The sequence below is a fragment of the Sapajus apella genome, unplaced genomic scaffold (genome assembly GCF_009761245.1).
Source record: "Sapajus apella isolate SASKATOON/1434 unplaced genomic scaffold, GSC_monkey_1.0 scaffold2, whole genome shotgun sequence".
Taxonomy (NCBI): domain Eukaryota; kingdom Metazoa; phylum Chordata; class Mammalia; order Primates; family Cebidae; genus Sapajus; species Sapajus apella.
The window spans coordinates 23,376,484-23,391,874 of NW_022436942.1; the positions used below are offsets into that span (position 1 = coordinate 23,376,484).

At 43.4% G+C, this 15,391-nt stretch overlaps 1 protein-coding gene and 1 pseudogene across 7 annotated transcripts in view; one reads left to right on the top strand and one right to left on the bottom strand.

Moving 5' to 3' along the window:
• CSAD (cysteine sulfinic acid decarboxylase) overlaps positions 1-2,294 on the top strand; it is a 34,747-nt gene extending 32,453 nt beyond the window's left edge. For 4 of the 7 annotated variants that reach the window (XM_032292768.1, XM_032292761.1, XM_032292787.1 and 1 more), the window contains 4 exons: positions 284-483; positions 669-720; positions 876-965; positions 1,859-2,171. In XM_032292768.1, the coding sequence (XP_032148659.1) occupies positions 284-483; positions 669-720; positions 876-965; positions 1,859-2,032 (516 nt within the window). In that variant the 3' untranslated portion in view covers positions 2,033-2,171. Of the gene's footprint in view, positions 1-283; positions 484-668; positions 721-875; positions 966-1,858 lie in introns of all 7 variants that reach the window. The other 3 variants (XM_032292746.1, XM_032292798.1, XM_032292754.1) reach the window with 2 other exon arrangements.
• Positions 975-15,391, bottom strand: part of LOC116561100 — a 19,332-nt pseudogene continuing 4,915 nt past the window's right edge.

Genomic DNA, 15,391 nt, shown 5'->3' on the forward strand with positions numbered 1-15,391 from the left:
GGGTCCTGTCTTCATGCAAAGGGAAAAGTTTCCAGCTTGAAGTTGAAGTCAGAGGTATCCTGGAGTTTCTAGCTTGAAGTTGCTGTCAGAGTTTGGGAAGAACACTGAGTATTGGGAGGACACCCAAAGAAAGGGATTGGAGCCAGCAGGCAGTGGTCCCAGCAGTGCTGCCTGGTTCCAGAGAAAGAACAGGGTGTCCTGAGCTAAGACCCCCTCAGTGCAGCCCTGGAAAAAAGCCTCAGTGGAGAGGGTAGGGTCTGACAGTCTCCTCACCCCGACACAGAACCTGCTCAAGCGCTGCCATGGGTCCCAGGCCAGCTACCTTTTCCAGCAGGACAAGTTCTACGATGTGGAACTGGACACTGGAGACAAGGTGGTGCAGTGTGGCCGCCGCGTGGACTGTCTGAAGCTGTGGCTCATGTGGAAGGCACAGGGCAGTCAAGGGCTGGAGCGGCGCATCGACCAGGCCTTTGCCCTTGCCGGGTAGGCGGGTAGAGGGTGTGTGGGGGTTGTCCCTGTTTCCCTCTCCTGGGTCCATGCCCCTCCCCCTTTCCTGCTCACAGGATTACTTTTCTCTGTCTCTCTGTGCCTCATTCTCCGTGGTCCTCTTCTGCCTCTGGATCTCTGTTTTTCCTCATGACCTGTGGTTTCTCACTGTCCGTTCACAGGTACCTGGTGGAGGAAATGAAGACGCGGGAAGGGTTTGAGTTAGTCATGGAGGTAGGACCCCTTCTCTTTTGTGGCCCCCTGCCCCAGCCCAGCTCTTTTGCATCCCCCAACCCCCAACCAAAGCACTGGTAGAGGAAAAAGGGCAGGGAGAGGGAAAACGGTCACCCTTCCTCAGCTCACAACTTCCTCTTTCTCATTCCTCTCAGCCTGAGTTTGTCAATGTGTGTTTCTGGTTCGTGCCCCCCAGCCTTCGAGGGAAGCAGGATAGTCCAGATTACCACAAAAGGCTGTCGAAGGTAGGGGTGCTCTGCTCTGCTTACTGGTTAGGGAGCTGATGCAGTTTATGCGCTTCTGCCCTCTGCTGGCTGGGAGCGGCATGGCAGGTGCCCTTGATGGTTTCTTGCTCTGAAGCGTGGACGCCCTCTTTTTCGGTGGGGGTGGGGATCGGGAAGAAGATATGTTTCTGGGAAATAAGAATAAGGGGTATTACAGGAGAAGTCAGAGAAGTCACCAGTGTGTAGTACACAGAGCCCGGTGCTGGGAATTGGGCTGAGACCTCCGGCTCAGGACAGATATGAGGCAGAAAGATCATGGAAGAGCCTTATCACCCATGCTGGGGACAGAGCAACCTGGGAAGGCCAGTCCAGAAACGCCACCTACAGGCGAGGAGTTGTGTCTGTGTCATACCCTGCTCCCTTAAGATAGGGTGCTGCCAGGTGCTACAGATGGAGTTGTTACTGTAAGACAGGAGTTACCTACTTGAAAACAAGGTGTTCAAGGCAATTTTGTAAATGACTTGCTAGATCACAGGGCACAGATTAATATTATCAAAAATATTACAGGATTTAAGAGTGGGGAGAAGAAGGTGTTGACTAAGCCTTAGATGACCAAGGCTTGAAGTTAGACTAAAGCAGTGTTAGGAATCAAGAGAAAGTCTAGATTTGCCAGAAAATGGCCCACATGACGCATTTCTTGGAGAAAGGAGAAATGGGGAGGAAAGCAGAAGATAGAGAAGGCCAAGCAGTTTAGATATGACAGAAAAGATAAACTGGGGCCAAGGTCAAGGTTGCTACCTCCAGAAGGTGGCCAGGTGGGAGGGAGAAGTGCCTCTGGAAGCCTGGCAGGCCAAGAAGCCAGCCTACCTGTCAGCCAACCCCTGCAGCTGGAATCTCTCTCTACCCTCCTGCAGGTGGCCCCTGTGCTCAAGGAGCGCATGGTGAAGGCGGGCTCCATGATGATTGGCTACCAGCCCCATGGCACCCGGGGCAACTTCTTCCGTGTGGTTGTGGCCAACCCTGCGCTGACCTGTGCTGATATAGACTTCCTCCTCAACGAGCTGGAGCGGCTAGGCCAGGACCTGTGAGCCTTCTCCTCCTCACAGCTGGCCTTGACATCACCCCTCAGAATCACTGCATTCCCTCCCTGTGCTCTCAAGAACAGCCTTAGAGGCCAGGCGTAGTGGCTTATGCCTGTAATCCCAGCACTTTGGGAGGCCGAGGCAGGTGAATCATTTGAGGTCAGGAGTTTGAGACCAGCCTGGCCAACATAGTGAAACCCCATCACTACTAAAAATACAAAAATTAGCTGGGTGTGGTGGCATGTGCCTGTAATCCTAGCTACTCAGGAGGCTGAAGCAGGAGACTTGCTTGCGCTCAGGAGGCAGAGGTTGCAGTGAGCCGAGATCATACCCCTGTACTCCATCCTGGGCAGCAGAATGAAATTCCATCTCAAAATAAAATAAAATGAAATAATAAAATCAAATCAAATATAAAATATAGTAAAGTAAAATAAAAAAAAATAAAATAATTAAAAACAGCCTTTCTAGGCCACAGTGACCTCCTGTACAATGTTTATATGCTTTGACCTACTAACTCTTCCTCCTAACTAAATATTTGATATTAGGAGAATGTTTAAATAAATTACAGCATATCTATATGATGGAATGTTATTGTGCCATTAAAATTATGTTTACAAAGATAATTTTTATTAACATAAAAATAACTTTATGTTGAAAAAGCTGGATACGAGACTTTATGTACAGTCACATCTGAGCTGTGTTAAAAATACATAGGAAAAGACTGATAAAATGACGTGGCAAAATGTTAGCAGTTTTCCCTGGAATAGGATAATAGGCAATTTTAAAACAGACTGCTTTAGAAAAATAAAAATAAAAAAAAAAATAGACTCCTTTACATCTTTTGATCTCCCTTCCTTTTACTATGTAATGAACATGCATTACATTTGTAATAGGAAAATAATAAAATTCCAAATGCCTTCTTTTGGTATGTTTTTGAAATTTATTAACATTCAACCCACTGAGCGCAGTGGCTCACACCTGTAATCCCAGCACTTTGGAAGGCCAAGGCAGGCGGATCACCTGAGGTCAGGAGTTCAAGACCAGCCTGGCCAACATGGTGAAACCCTGTCTCTACTAATAATACAAAAATTAGCCAGGCATGATGGTGGGTGTCTGTAATCCCAGCTACTTGGGAGGCTGAGGTGGGAGAATTGCTTGATCCCAGGAGGCAGAGGTGACTGTGAACTAAGATCACGCCATTGTACTCCAGCCTCGTTGACAGAGTGAGACTCCGTCTCAAAAAACCAAACAAAACATTCAACAAAATAATGGCGAACTTAGAAGAAAAAAAAAGATGTGGCCGGGTGTGGTGGCTCATGCTTATAATCCCAGCACTTTGTGAAGCCGAGGTGGGAGAATCACTTGAGCCTGGGAGTTCAAGACCAGCCTGCACAATATAGCAAGAGCCCATCTCTAAAAAAATTTTTTAAAAAGCATTAGCCAGACATAATGGTGCACAGCTGTGGTCTCAGCTGTTTCGGTGGCTGAGGTGGGAAGACTGGGCCCAGGAGGTTGAGGCTGCAGTGAACTGTGATTGCATCACTGCATTTCAGCCTGAGTAATAGAGTGAGAATTTGTCTCAAAAAAGTAAATTAAAAGGCAGTGTAAGAGAGGAACAACTTTTTTTCCCCAAAAACCTTTAATAGGAGAAAAAAAATTGAGACAGGGTCTTGCTATAATCAATATAGTCACCCTATAATCAATTTTACTTTGGTGACACTGAAACAAAATGGGCACTGATTGTATCTTGAGACCAGAGCCTTAAGTAATTATCAATCTTGAAAAATCTTAACATACACACAAAGACTTTTCTTCTTCAATTTAAACAATAGAAAAGTGAACGATAATGACAACGAACCGTATGTCCTGTCTTACATAAAAGCATCCATCCATGTAACATTTAAAATCCTAGCTGGTATTGCTTCTCAGTCCCTTTCTGGGAAAGAGACAGCTACACAAGTTATTAAGGACAAGTGGAAAGTCTACCAGAACTTTTTGTTATTTCCAATTCCAAAAAGTATCATTTATGGAAATAGTAACGTGGCCATGTAAAAGTCATCCAAAGTTATTTGAAGAGTTAAATACAGACTGTACAAACCATAGCAAAAGAACATCCAAATCTCTGACACAATGATTTTGACTATTTAGAGAAAAAAAGCATTTCATAAATTACTAGTAATTCTCCTATAATATTGTTATTCTTGTTATGAATGGTATTTTAATTCCCTTAATAATAGAATTTTTGAGACCATCAATGTATACTCTTAAAGGATTCTGTGTAGCTGCAAAATGTCTCAACTAGAGTTAAAAAAAAGAGGTTAATGGTTGCCAGGGGCTGGAGGTAGGGTGATACAGGGAATGATACTAATGGGTACAGGGCTTCTTTTGGGGATGGTGAAAGTGTTCTAAAATGGATTGTGATGATGGTTGTACAACTCTGAATACACTAAAAATTATTGAATTTTAAACAAGTGCATGAATTATGTGGTGTATGAATTATATCTCAATAAAGCTATTTAAAAGAAAAAAAAAAGTCTGCTTTTCAACTCAAAGCCAGAAAGCAAAAACAAAAATAAAATCTTCAGATTCCTTAAATCATCTCCATTTGAGAAATATTTTAAAGAGAGGCCAGAAGAACAGAACATAAAATCAGTTAATCACCTGGGGTTTTTTTTTTTTTCAGCTTCATAAAACATACTTCTTTTCCTCCTTTCCCAAAATTCAGCCTCAAAATCTCTGGATTCAGTAATGGTATGCTCTATATTTTAGTTATTTGTTTTTAAAGCTTCTGTCTTACCCAACTGGAATGTAAGCTCTGAGAGCAGAGAGCTTACATTTTGCTACCTCCCAAAATACTGTCTGGTATTACAAGGTGGGTACTATTGTTGAGTGAATAGTTAATGAGCTCCAGGCACTAGTTGGCTTGCTGTCAGTCACACAGCCTTTTTTTTTTTTCTTGATGGAGTCTCGCTCTGTTGCCAGGCTGGCGTGCAATGGCGCGATCTCAGCTCACTGCAACCTCCGCCTCTCGCGTTCAAGTGATTCTCCTGCCTCAGCCTCCCAAGTAGCTGGGACTACAGACGCGCACCACCACGTCCAGCTAATTTTTCTATTTTTAGTGGAGACAGGGTTTCACCATGTTGGTCAGGATGTCTCGAACTCTTGCCCTCGTGATCTGCCCGCCTTGGCCTCCCAAAGTGCTGGGATTACAGGCGTGAGCCAGTGTGCTCGACCCCAATCACAGAACTTTTTTAAAAATAAAATAAATAAAATAGAGACAGGGTCTTGCTATGTTGCTCAGGCTGGTCTCAAACTCTTGGGCTCAAAGCAACCCTCCAACCTCAACCCTCCAAAGGGCAGGGATTCCAGGCATGAGCTGCTGCACCCAGCCAGTCACACAACTTCTAAGTCACCACTCAGACCATCTTATCTGGCTCTTAACCATGGATCTGACCAGCTTCTGTTGACAGGTATATCTAATTCATAGGTGTGTGTATGTTAGGGCCGTACACCCTAATAGCCTTTTTTTAAAGTTTCTTTCTTCTTCCTTTTTTTTTTTTTTTTATTTCCTGATGGCCTTATAGCCTAACCTTAGTAGCATAAATTATTAACCCTATGCTGTGGATCTACTACTTGCAGAAAGGTTGAGGCCATTCCCAGTTTCGTCACCCATCTTGCCCTTGGCCTGGGGAAATGATATTTTCCTCAATAGGAAAATAAAGGCGTTGGAATTGCCTGAGTGGGTTGCAATATGGGTTTTCTGTTGTCGTTTGGTTTTGGTTTTGGAAAGAGCAAAGGAATCAAAGCATCCTAGACTCTAGGACCTAGGGACTAGCCTCCCCTTGGCTGGGGAAGGAAGATGGTGCCCTTCACAGGGAGGAAGGCCAGGGCCTGGGAAGGTAAGAAGCTGGATGGCGTACCTATGATGTGGCGGCTCTCTGAGGTTGAGAGTAGGAACCCTTTAAAAAAAAGCAGATAAAAAAGAACAAGCTACAGTCAGAATTTGACTGGACACTTGAAACTGTCTTTATACGCCCTAGCCCTCATTTGGCTGTTTTTCTTGTTTATATGCCTTTTAAAAACCTTTTTATAGCATCCTTCAATAGCTTAGCTGGTACAGCAGAGGACTATAGTCAAAACCTTTTTATTTTGAAATAATTTCAAACTTATAGAAAAGTTGGATTCTTGTAATTATTCTTAGTTACAGAGACCTCTCTTTACCCAGATTTATCCATTTCTCACATTTTGACAAATTTGCTTTGTCATTCTCTCTCTAAATGGATTAGACTCATTTTTTGGAATCAGTTGAGAATCAGTGCATATATTACGACCCTTTATCTCTTCATTACTATAATGCATATTTCTCAACAACAAGAATATTCTCTTAAATAATCATGGTGCAGGCTAGGCAAGGTGGCTCACACCTGCAATCCCAGCGCTTTGAGAGACTGAGGTGGGAGTATCTGTGGATGCCAGGAATTCAAAATCAGCCTGGACAACACAGTAAGATCCTGTTTCTAAAAAAAAAAATAAAAAATAAATTAGCCAAGCATGGTGGCATGTTCCTATAGTCCCAGCTACTTGGGAGGCTGAGGTGGGAGGATTGTTTGAGGCCTACGAGTTTGAAGCTGCAGTGAGCTATGATTGAACCACTGCATTCTATCCTGGGCAACAGAGCAAGACCCTGTCTCTAAGATAAATATATATGTATATCATGGTACTGTGGGAAGCAGAAAAGTTTCTTTTTAAAGTTTTCTTTCTTGTTAAAGAATAAATGTGCTAATAACTTTGTTAAGCCCTATCCTATGTAGCTGTTAGACATGCCATGGTTACAGGCACGTAGTACCTTCTATGTCCTTGTACTTTAACCAAGATATCTGTGCTGGACGTGCTCACAGGCATGTCCCAGCTCTCCATTGCTTTTACCTGTTTAGAAAAGTTTTAAGTTGTTGTTAGTCAATTGGGTTTTAGTTTAGATTGTGAGGTCTGGCTCCAGCCAACGGAGATCAGACTCAGCAGTAAGGACAAACCCAAATGCATAAGGTATAAATTTGTCTTCCTTTATACACTGTACTCTTGTGGCAAGATAGCTGTCAAGAGTTCCCTTCCTGCAGTCCAGGAAGTAAAGATTTCATTGCTGAAAGATGCTTTGTCTCAGTGCTAATTTTTCTTTGTGCCACCAAGCATCTATTTCCAATAGTACAATTATCAAATACAGGAAATTTAACATTGATACTGTAAAATTCATATTCCACAATTGTCAATTGTCCCAATAACACCCTTGATGGCATTTCCCCCTCCAGTACAAGGCCCTTCAGGAGTATGGATTGCATTTTGTTGTCATGCTCCTTGTCTCCTTTAATCTAAAATGGGTACTCAGCCTTTCTTTGTCAATGACACTGACATTAAAAAAAATACAGGCCAGCTATTTTATCGAATGTTCATCCGTATGTGTTTTCCTGGTGTTTCCTCATGACTGGGTTCAGTTTATGCATCTGACATGAAATACCACATAAATTGTGTTGCGTTCTTTGAAGGGGAAGCCCAACCCAAGCCCTGTAATGTCTACCTGCTCCTTCCTGGTGATGTTAATTTAATCAAGGGCGAACTTGCTCATGATGTTGTCTGGTTTCTCCATGATATACAGTTACTATTTTGTAACCTGTGAACTTGTAACAATTTGTAAACAATCTGTGGTGAGATACTTTGAGATCATGCGGACAACCCTGCTGGGTTTCCTACTTTCTCCACCTAGACTTAGTATTGAGGTAAGAGGCGGTACTTGATTCCAGAGGCAGGGCTTAGACACTGGACCAAATTGAAGACTAGCTTAAACAGGGATGGGGGGAAGCAGCTTTCCATGACACACCTCAGGTGTGCCATGTCAGTTTACCATTGCCATGGCAACACCTAGGATTTACCACCCTTTTCCATGGCAATGACCTGATGACCCAAAAGTTACTACCAATTCCTTAGACATTTCTGCATAAACCACTCTTAATCTACATGTAATTAAAAGTAGGTGTCAATATGACTGCAGAGCTGCCCTGAGCTGCTACTCTCAGTACACTGCTAATGGGGTAGCCCTGCTCTGCAGGAGCAGTCACAGAGCTGTAACACTGCCCCTTCAATAAGGCTGTTTTTCTTCTATCCTACCACCAGCTTGCCCTCTTTCCTGGGTGAAGCCATGAACCCTCATGGGCTAAGCCTCACTGTGGGGCTTGCCTGCCCTGCATTAGTATCTGTTCAGGATTTTGCCCTAGCCAATTATTTATTTGTTGTTTATTTGTTTATTAAGACAGAGTCTCTCTCTGTCACCCAGGCTGGAGTGCAGTGGCGCAGTCTTGGCTTGCTGCAAACTCTGCCTCCCAGGAGTGAGTGATTTTCCTGCATCAGCCTCCCAAGTAGCTGGGACTATAGGCATCTGCCACCATGCCCGTCTATTTTTATTTTTTTGTATTTTTAGTAGAGATGGAGTTTTACCATATTGGCCAGGTTGGTCTCGAAGTCTTGACCTCTAGTCATCCGCCCACCTCAGCCTCTCACAGTGCTGGGATTACAGGTGTGAGCCACTGCACCCGGCCCCTAGCCAATTTTTATCATAAAGCTTGCACAATGGTGATTTTCTAACTCCAGTATTCCTTGCATTTTTATCATTTGTCATTAGACTATAAAAAAAAAAAGCCCTCCCCTCTCCTATTCATTCATGTGTATTATCAATATGGACCCTGGTTTTATTCAATAGATCATAATTAATTTCTGTTCTTACTTATTTTAATGCTCAAATTATTCCAGTTTTGACCAGAGGGAGCCCCTTTAAGCCAGCGTCCAACTCCTTTAAAAAATTATTTTTTAAAAAAAAATTTTTTGTGTGTGTGAAGACAGGATCTCACAATGTTGCCCAGGTCAGTCTCCAATCCTGGCCTTAAGTGATCCTCCCACCTTGGCCTCCCAAAGTGGGAGGACTACAGGCATGAGCCATCCAGTACTTCCATGTCTTTTGATATAACTTTTTTATTTTGAGATGGAGTCTCGCTCTGTCACCTAGGCTGGAGTGCAGTGGGATGATCTCGGCTCACTGCAACCTCTGCCTCCCAGGTTCAAGCGATTCTCCTGCCTCAGCCTCCTAAGTAGCTGGGATTACAGGCACCCACCACCACGCCTGGCTAATTTTTGTACTTTTAGTAGAGATGGGGTTTCCCCCATGTTAGCCAGGTTGGTCTTGAACTCCTGACCTCAAGGGATCCACCCGCCTTGGCCTCCCAAAGTGCAGGCATTACAGGTGTGAGCCACCTCACCTGGCCAACATTGCTTCTTTTTTTTTCAGCACTGCCTTATTTCCTGGCACAACAAAAATGTTTCGGGCTAATCTTTCTCCTTGTGCACCCCAGTCTTGAGCTCAACCAGGTCTTCAGAAAGCTCTGGTTCCTTTTAGTGGAGAACAGTATTTCGAAAACACAATCTAGGCACCAGATGTGTACATTGCCACTAGTTATGTTCAGTACCTTTAAATTTTAAACTAACATCCTTCTGGAACTCCCAAGCCTTCTTAGCTACGCTAAGGGAAATGCTGGGCCAGAGCCTAAAGAGGAGGAAGCGATGTTCCCCTGGGACTGGAAGAGGAGCAGCAGGGAGCCTGGCTGGTACCAGAGGGGGTGGAGGGATGAGTCACAGAGTTGTAGTGCCTGATTAACCCACCCTCCTTTTTAGAGAGTTTTTAAATGTTAAGTGGAGGAACATGGAGATTGGGTTTTGTATAAAGATGGCAGAGTTTTCACAACCCCTAATTTAGCATTAGCATTACAAGTTTCATAGAATTATGGCCCGTGGAGCTGCCCAGCCAGCACAAGTAGTCTGGTATGATATTGGCCTTTAGGCAAATTTTCAACCCATAGTTTACAAGTAAGGCAGCTGAGGCTGGACAAAGCTATGGTTCTTGACAAGGTCACAGAAGTGTCCGCTTCTTAAGCAAAAGATATATTTTATTCCAAAGAGGAAAATGATTTGTTTGTATAAACCACCATATCCTGGCCAGACGCAGTGGCTCATGTCTGTAATCCCAGCATTTTGGGAGGCCGAGAAGTGGATCACTTGAAGCCAGGAGTTCGAAACCAGCCTGGCCCACATGGTGAAACTCTGTCTCTACTAAAAATACAAAAATTAGCCTAGATCACGCGACTGTGGTCCATCCTGGATGGCAAAACAAAACAAACCAAGACAAAACATTCAAACACCACTTTTTTTTTTTTTTTTAAGAGAAAAGGTCTTGTTTTGTTTCCCTGGCTGGAGTGCAGTGACATGATCATAGCCCACTGGTGCCTCCAACTCCTGGGCTCAAGCGATTCTCCTGCCTCAGCCTCACAAGTAGCTAGGACTACAGCTGAATGCTACCAGGAGCAGCTAACATTTCTTTATTTCATCCCAACATATACAGTAATTCTGTACTTTCTTTTCTAGGCGATTTTGTCAGCTCTTCAGATCCAGTTTCCACATGTTACGGGGGTCTAGTCAGTCTGATGACTCACTTTTGAAAATATTCCTGGAATTTACTTTTAGCAAATTCTCCGGTGCCAACATAATTAGCCTGCATACTTCCTTAATTTGTAGCATGTTATTTTTAGCTTTTCTTGTAACAACATACATTTTAAAGTTAGCTCAGGAGTTGAAGTGTTTTTTAATGTCAAATGGAGATGGTTTGGGTGCTGTTCCTGTCTGCCCGTGTAGAGGATTATGTACACCAGGCAGCAACACTGGGATTTTCTCTGGGGGAAGATTTTAAACTACAAATTCCCTTTCTTTAATAAATAATGGCTATTCAGGACTGTTTCTTCTTGAGTAAACTGGTAGTTTGTCTGTTAAGAAATTTGTTTTGGCAGCCAGGCATGGTGGCTCACGCCTATAATCCCAGCACTTTGGGAGGCTAAGGTGGGTGCATTGCTTTGAGCTCAGGCGTTTGAGATCAGCCTGGGCAACATGGTGAAACAGCATCTCTACAAAAAAAAAAAAAAAAAAAAAATTAGCCGGGCTTTGGTGGCTTATGCCTGTAATCCCAGCTACACGAGAGGCTGAGGCTAGAGAATCACTTGAGCCCAGGAAACAGAGGTTGCAGTTAGCTGAAATCATGTCACTGCATTCCAGCCTAGGTGACAGATTGAGACCCTATTTAAAAGAAAAAGAAAGAAATTTGTCTTGGGCACACTGCCTATGAGGTAACCCTGTTCCACAAGTCTGTTTCTTCTTTTCTCTTTTTTTGAGATAGGGTCTCACTCTGTCTCCCAGGCTGGTCTCGAACTCCTGGGCTCAGGCGATCCTTCCACCTCAGCTTCCTGAGAGTAGCTGAGACCACAAAAGCATGCTGTCATGTCTGGCTAATTTTTTTTGTTTGCTTTTTTTTTTTTTTTGTAGAAATGGGGTCTCACTTTGTTGCCCAGGCTGGTCTCGAACTTCTGGCCTTAAGCAATTCTCTTGCTTCACTCTCCCAAGAGCTAAGATTTTAGGCATGAGCACCAAACCTGGCCAGAAATTTGTCTATTTCATCTAAGTTTCAGGATTTATTGATATAAACTTGTTTCCTTATTATCCTTTTAGTTCTAAAGAATCGGTATTGTCAGTTTTTTCATTCATGATTTATTTGTGTTTTCTCCCTTGTTTTTCTGTTCATTTTAGTGCAAGGTTTATTGCTGTGATGGTTTTTTTTTTTTTTGGAGTCTTGCTCTGTTGCCCAGGCTGGAATGCAATGGCATGATTTTATCTCACTGCAACCTCTGCCTCCCGGGTTCAAGCTGTTCCCCTGCCTCAGCCTCCCAAGTGGCTGGGACTACAGACATGTGCGACCACACCAGACTAATTTTTGTATTTTGTTTTAGCAGATGGGATTTCACTGTGTTGGCCAGGTCAGCCTTGAACTTCTGACCTCAAGTGATCTGCCCACCTTGGCCTTCCAAAGTGCTGTGATTACAGACATGAGCCATGTCCCTGGCCTGGAATGGTGTTCTGCTATGTTGGCCAGGCTGGGCTCAAATGAACTTCCTACCTCAGCTTCGCAAAATGCTGGGATTAGGGATGTGAGCCCCCATGCCTGGCCTGTGATAGTTGGTGTCATATGTCAGCCGGTCTAGGTTAGGGAGCTGGTAGACATTATTTCTGGGTGTGCCTGTGAGGCTGCCTCTAGAAGAGCTTGCATTTGAATTGGTGGACTGAGGAAAGAAGATCCGTCCTCATCAATGGGGACAGGTATCATCCAATTGCTGAGGGCTCAATAGAACCGAAAGGTGAAAAAGGGCACATTCTCTCTCTCCTTTAGCTGGGACATCAATCTTATGCCCGTGGCACTCACCTGAGGACACTGAAGGTCCTGGTTCTCAGGCCTTTGGACTCTGGGATGACACCATTCCCTGCCCTAGTTCTCAGGCCTTTGGCCTCAGACTGGGAGCTTTGCCACTGCTGCCCTAGTTCTCATGCCCTTGGACTCTGATTGAATATCACCCCTAGCTTTCCGGATTCTCCAGCTTACAGATGGCATATCATGGGAATTCTTGACCTCCATAATGTGCAAGCCAATTCCCATGATAATCTCTTACATATATACACATACCCTAATGGGCTCTGTTTCTCTGGAGAATCCTGACTAATACAATTGCAACTGATCTCAAAGAACCAGCCTTGGTTTTACTGAGTATTTTTATTGTTGTCTATGTAATTGATTTCTGCTTTAATCTACTATTTCCTTTATTCTGCTTGAGTGTAATTCCCTCTTCTTTTCTAGTTTGTTAAGGTGGAAGCTGAGGACATTGGTTTTAGATTTTTCTTCTCTTCTACTATGGGCATTCAGTGCTTTAAATTTCTAAGTACTGCTTCATTTTTTTTTCTTCTTCTTTAAACAATTAAAAAAATTTTGGTAGAAATGGGGTTTCACCATGTTGGCCAGGCTGGTCTCGAACCCCTGGCTTCAAGTGATCCACCTGCCTAGGCCTCCCAAAGTGCTGGAATTACAGGTGTGAGCCACCGCTCCTGATCCAACTTCAGTCTTTGCTTTTTTTTTTTTTTGAGATGGAGTTTCACTCTTGATGCCCAGGCTGAAGTGCAATGGCTAGATCTTGGTTCACTGCAACCTCTGCCTCCCAGTTTCAAGTGATTCTCCTGCCTCAGCCTCCCAAGTAGCTGGGATTACAGGCATGCACCACCATGCCCAGCTAATTTTGTATTTTTTAGTAGAGACAGGGTTTCTTTATGTTGGTCAGACTGGTCTCAAACTGCCGACCTCAGGTGATCCACAAGCCTTGGCCTTCCAAAGTGCTGGGATTACAGGCATGAGGCAACCGCACCTGGCCTTCCAACTTCAGTTTTATCCCATAAATGTTATCCCATACATTTTGATATGTTGTTTTTATTTTCATTTGGTTCAAAATACTTTTTATTTTCCCTTCTAATTTCTTTGATTTATGGATTATTTAGAAGTGTGTTCTTCAGATTCCAAATATTTGGGAACTTTCCAGGTATCTTTCTGTTATTGTTTGTTTGTTTTGAGACAGGGTCTCACTCTGTTGCCCAGGCTGGAGTACAGCAGTGTGATTTCAGCTCACTGCCACCTCAACCTCCAGGGCTCAAGCAATCTTCCCATCTCAGCCTCCCAAGTAGTTGAGACTACAGGTGTGCACTACCATTCCCAGCTAATTTTTAAAGAACTCAGCCCTGCCTCTACAAAAAATACAAACATTAGCCAAGCATGGTGGTGCATACCTGTCAAACTCCTGGGCTCAAGCAATCTGCCTTGGCCTCCCAAAATGCTGGAATTACAGGTGCGAGCCACTGTGTCCAGCCTCTGTTGTTGATTTATTTTATTTTATTTTTTGAAACGGAGTCTCCCTCTGGCTGGAGTGAATGGTGAGATCTCTTCTCACTGCAACCTCCACCTCCCAGGTTCAAGCGATTCTCTTGGCTGGCTCAGCCTCCTGAGTAGCTGGGACTACATGTGCCACCATGCCCAGCTAATTTATTTGTATTTTTTTTGTAGAGACGGGGTTTCACCATGTTGGCCAGGATGGTCTCGATCTCCTGACCTCGAGATCCACCCGCCTCAGCCTCCCAAAGTGCTGGAATTACAGGTGTGAACCACTGTGCCTGGCTGTTGATTTCTAATTTAAACTATTTTGGTCAGAAAACATACTTTGTATCATTTGCATCCTTTTACATTTATTGAGATGTGTCTTATTGCCCAGAATGTGTTACCAAATAGGAATATGACATGAAAATTAGATAAAGACATTTCAAGAAAACTACAGACCAATATCTACCATGATACAGACAGAAAAATCCTTAAAACAACTGTTGCAAATTGGATCTAACAGTATAGAAAAACATACCTCATAACTAAGTGGAGTTTATCCTAGGAATTCAATGTTGATTAATTTTCTCTATTTTTTCAAAAATTAATTAATGGAATTCAACATATTGTAAGTCAAAGAAAGTGACCAAGGTGAGTCTCAATTATTTTAAGAGGTTTATTTGTCAAGGTTAAGGACACACCCTGAAAAAAGAATACAGAGCCACAGGAAAAATCTGTGGTCTGTCCTTTTTACTGAAGACAGTCTGGGGAATCTCAATTTTTTTTTTTTTTTTTGAGATGGAGTCTTGCTCTGTCACCCAGGCTGGAGTGCAGTGGTGTGATCTCTACTCACTGCAACCTCCATCTCCCAGGTTCAAGTGATTCTCCTACCTCAACCTCCCAACACGTTGGGAGGCAGAAGTGGGTGGATCGCTTGACCCCAGGAGTTTAAGACCAGCCTGGGCAGCATAGTGAGAGACTCCCAAGTAGCTGTGGTTACAGGTACGCACCACCATATCTGGCTAACTTTTTTGTATTTTTAGTAGAGACGGGGTTTCACCATGTTGGCCAGGGTAGTTTCGAACTCCTGACCTCAAGTGATCCACCTGCCTCAGCCTCCCAAAGTGCTGGGATTACAGGCATGAGCCACCCTGCCTGGCCGGGTATCTCAATATTTATTTATTTATTGTTATTATTATTCTGAGACAGAGTCTCACTCTGTCACCCAGGCTGGAGTGCAGTGGCACGATCTCAGCTCACTGCAACCTCTGCCTTCTGGGTTCAAGCTATTCTCTTACCTCAGCCCCCTGAGTAGCTGGGACTACAGGCACACACCACCATGCCAGGCTAATTTTTGTCTTACTAGTAAATGAAATAGACAAATTCCTAGAAAAGCACAAGCTACTGAAATTGATTCAAGAAGAAATATAAATTCTGAATAGACCTATAATAAAAAGAGGAAGAGAAATTGGATTAGTAATTTAAAAGCATTTCACAAAGAAAAGTGAAGACTTTTTTTTTTTTTTTTTTTTTTTTTTTTT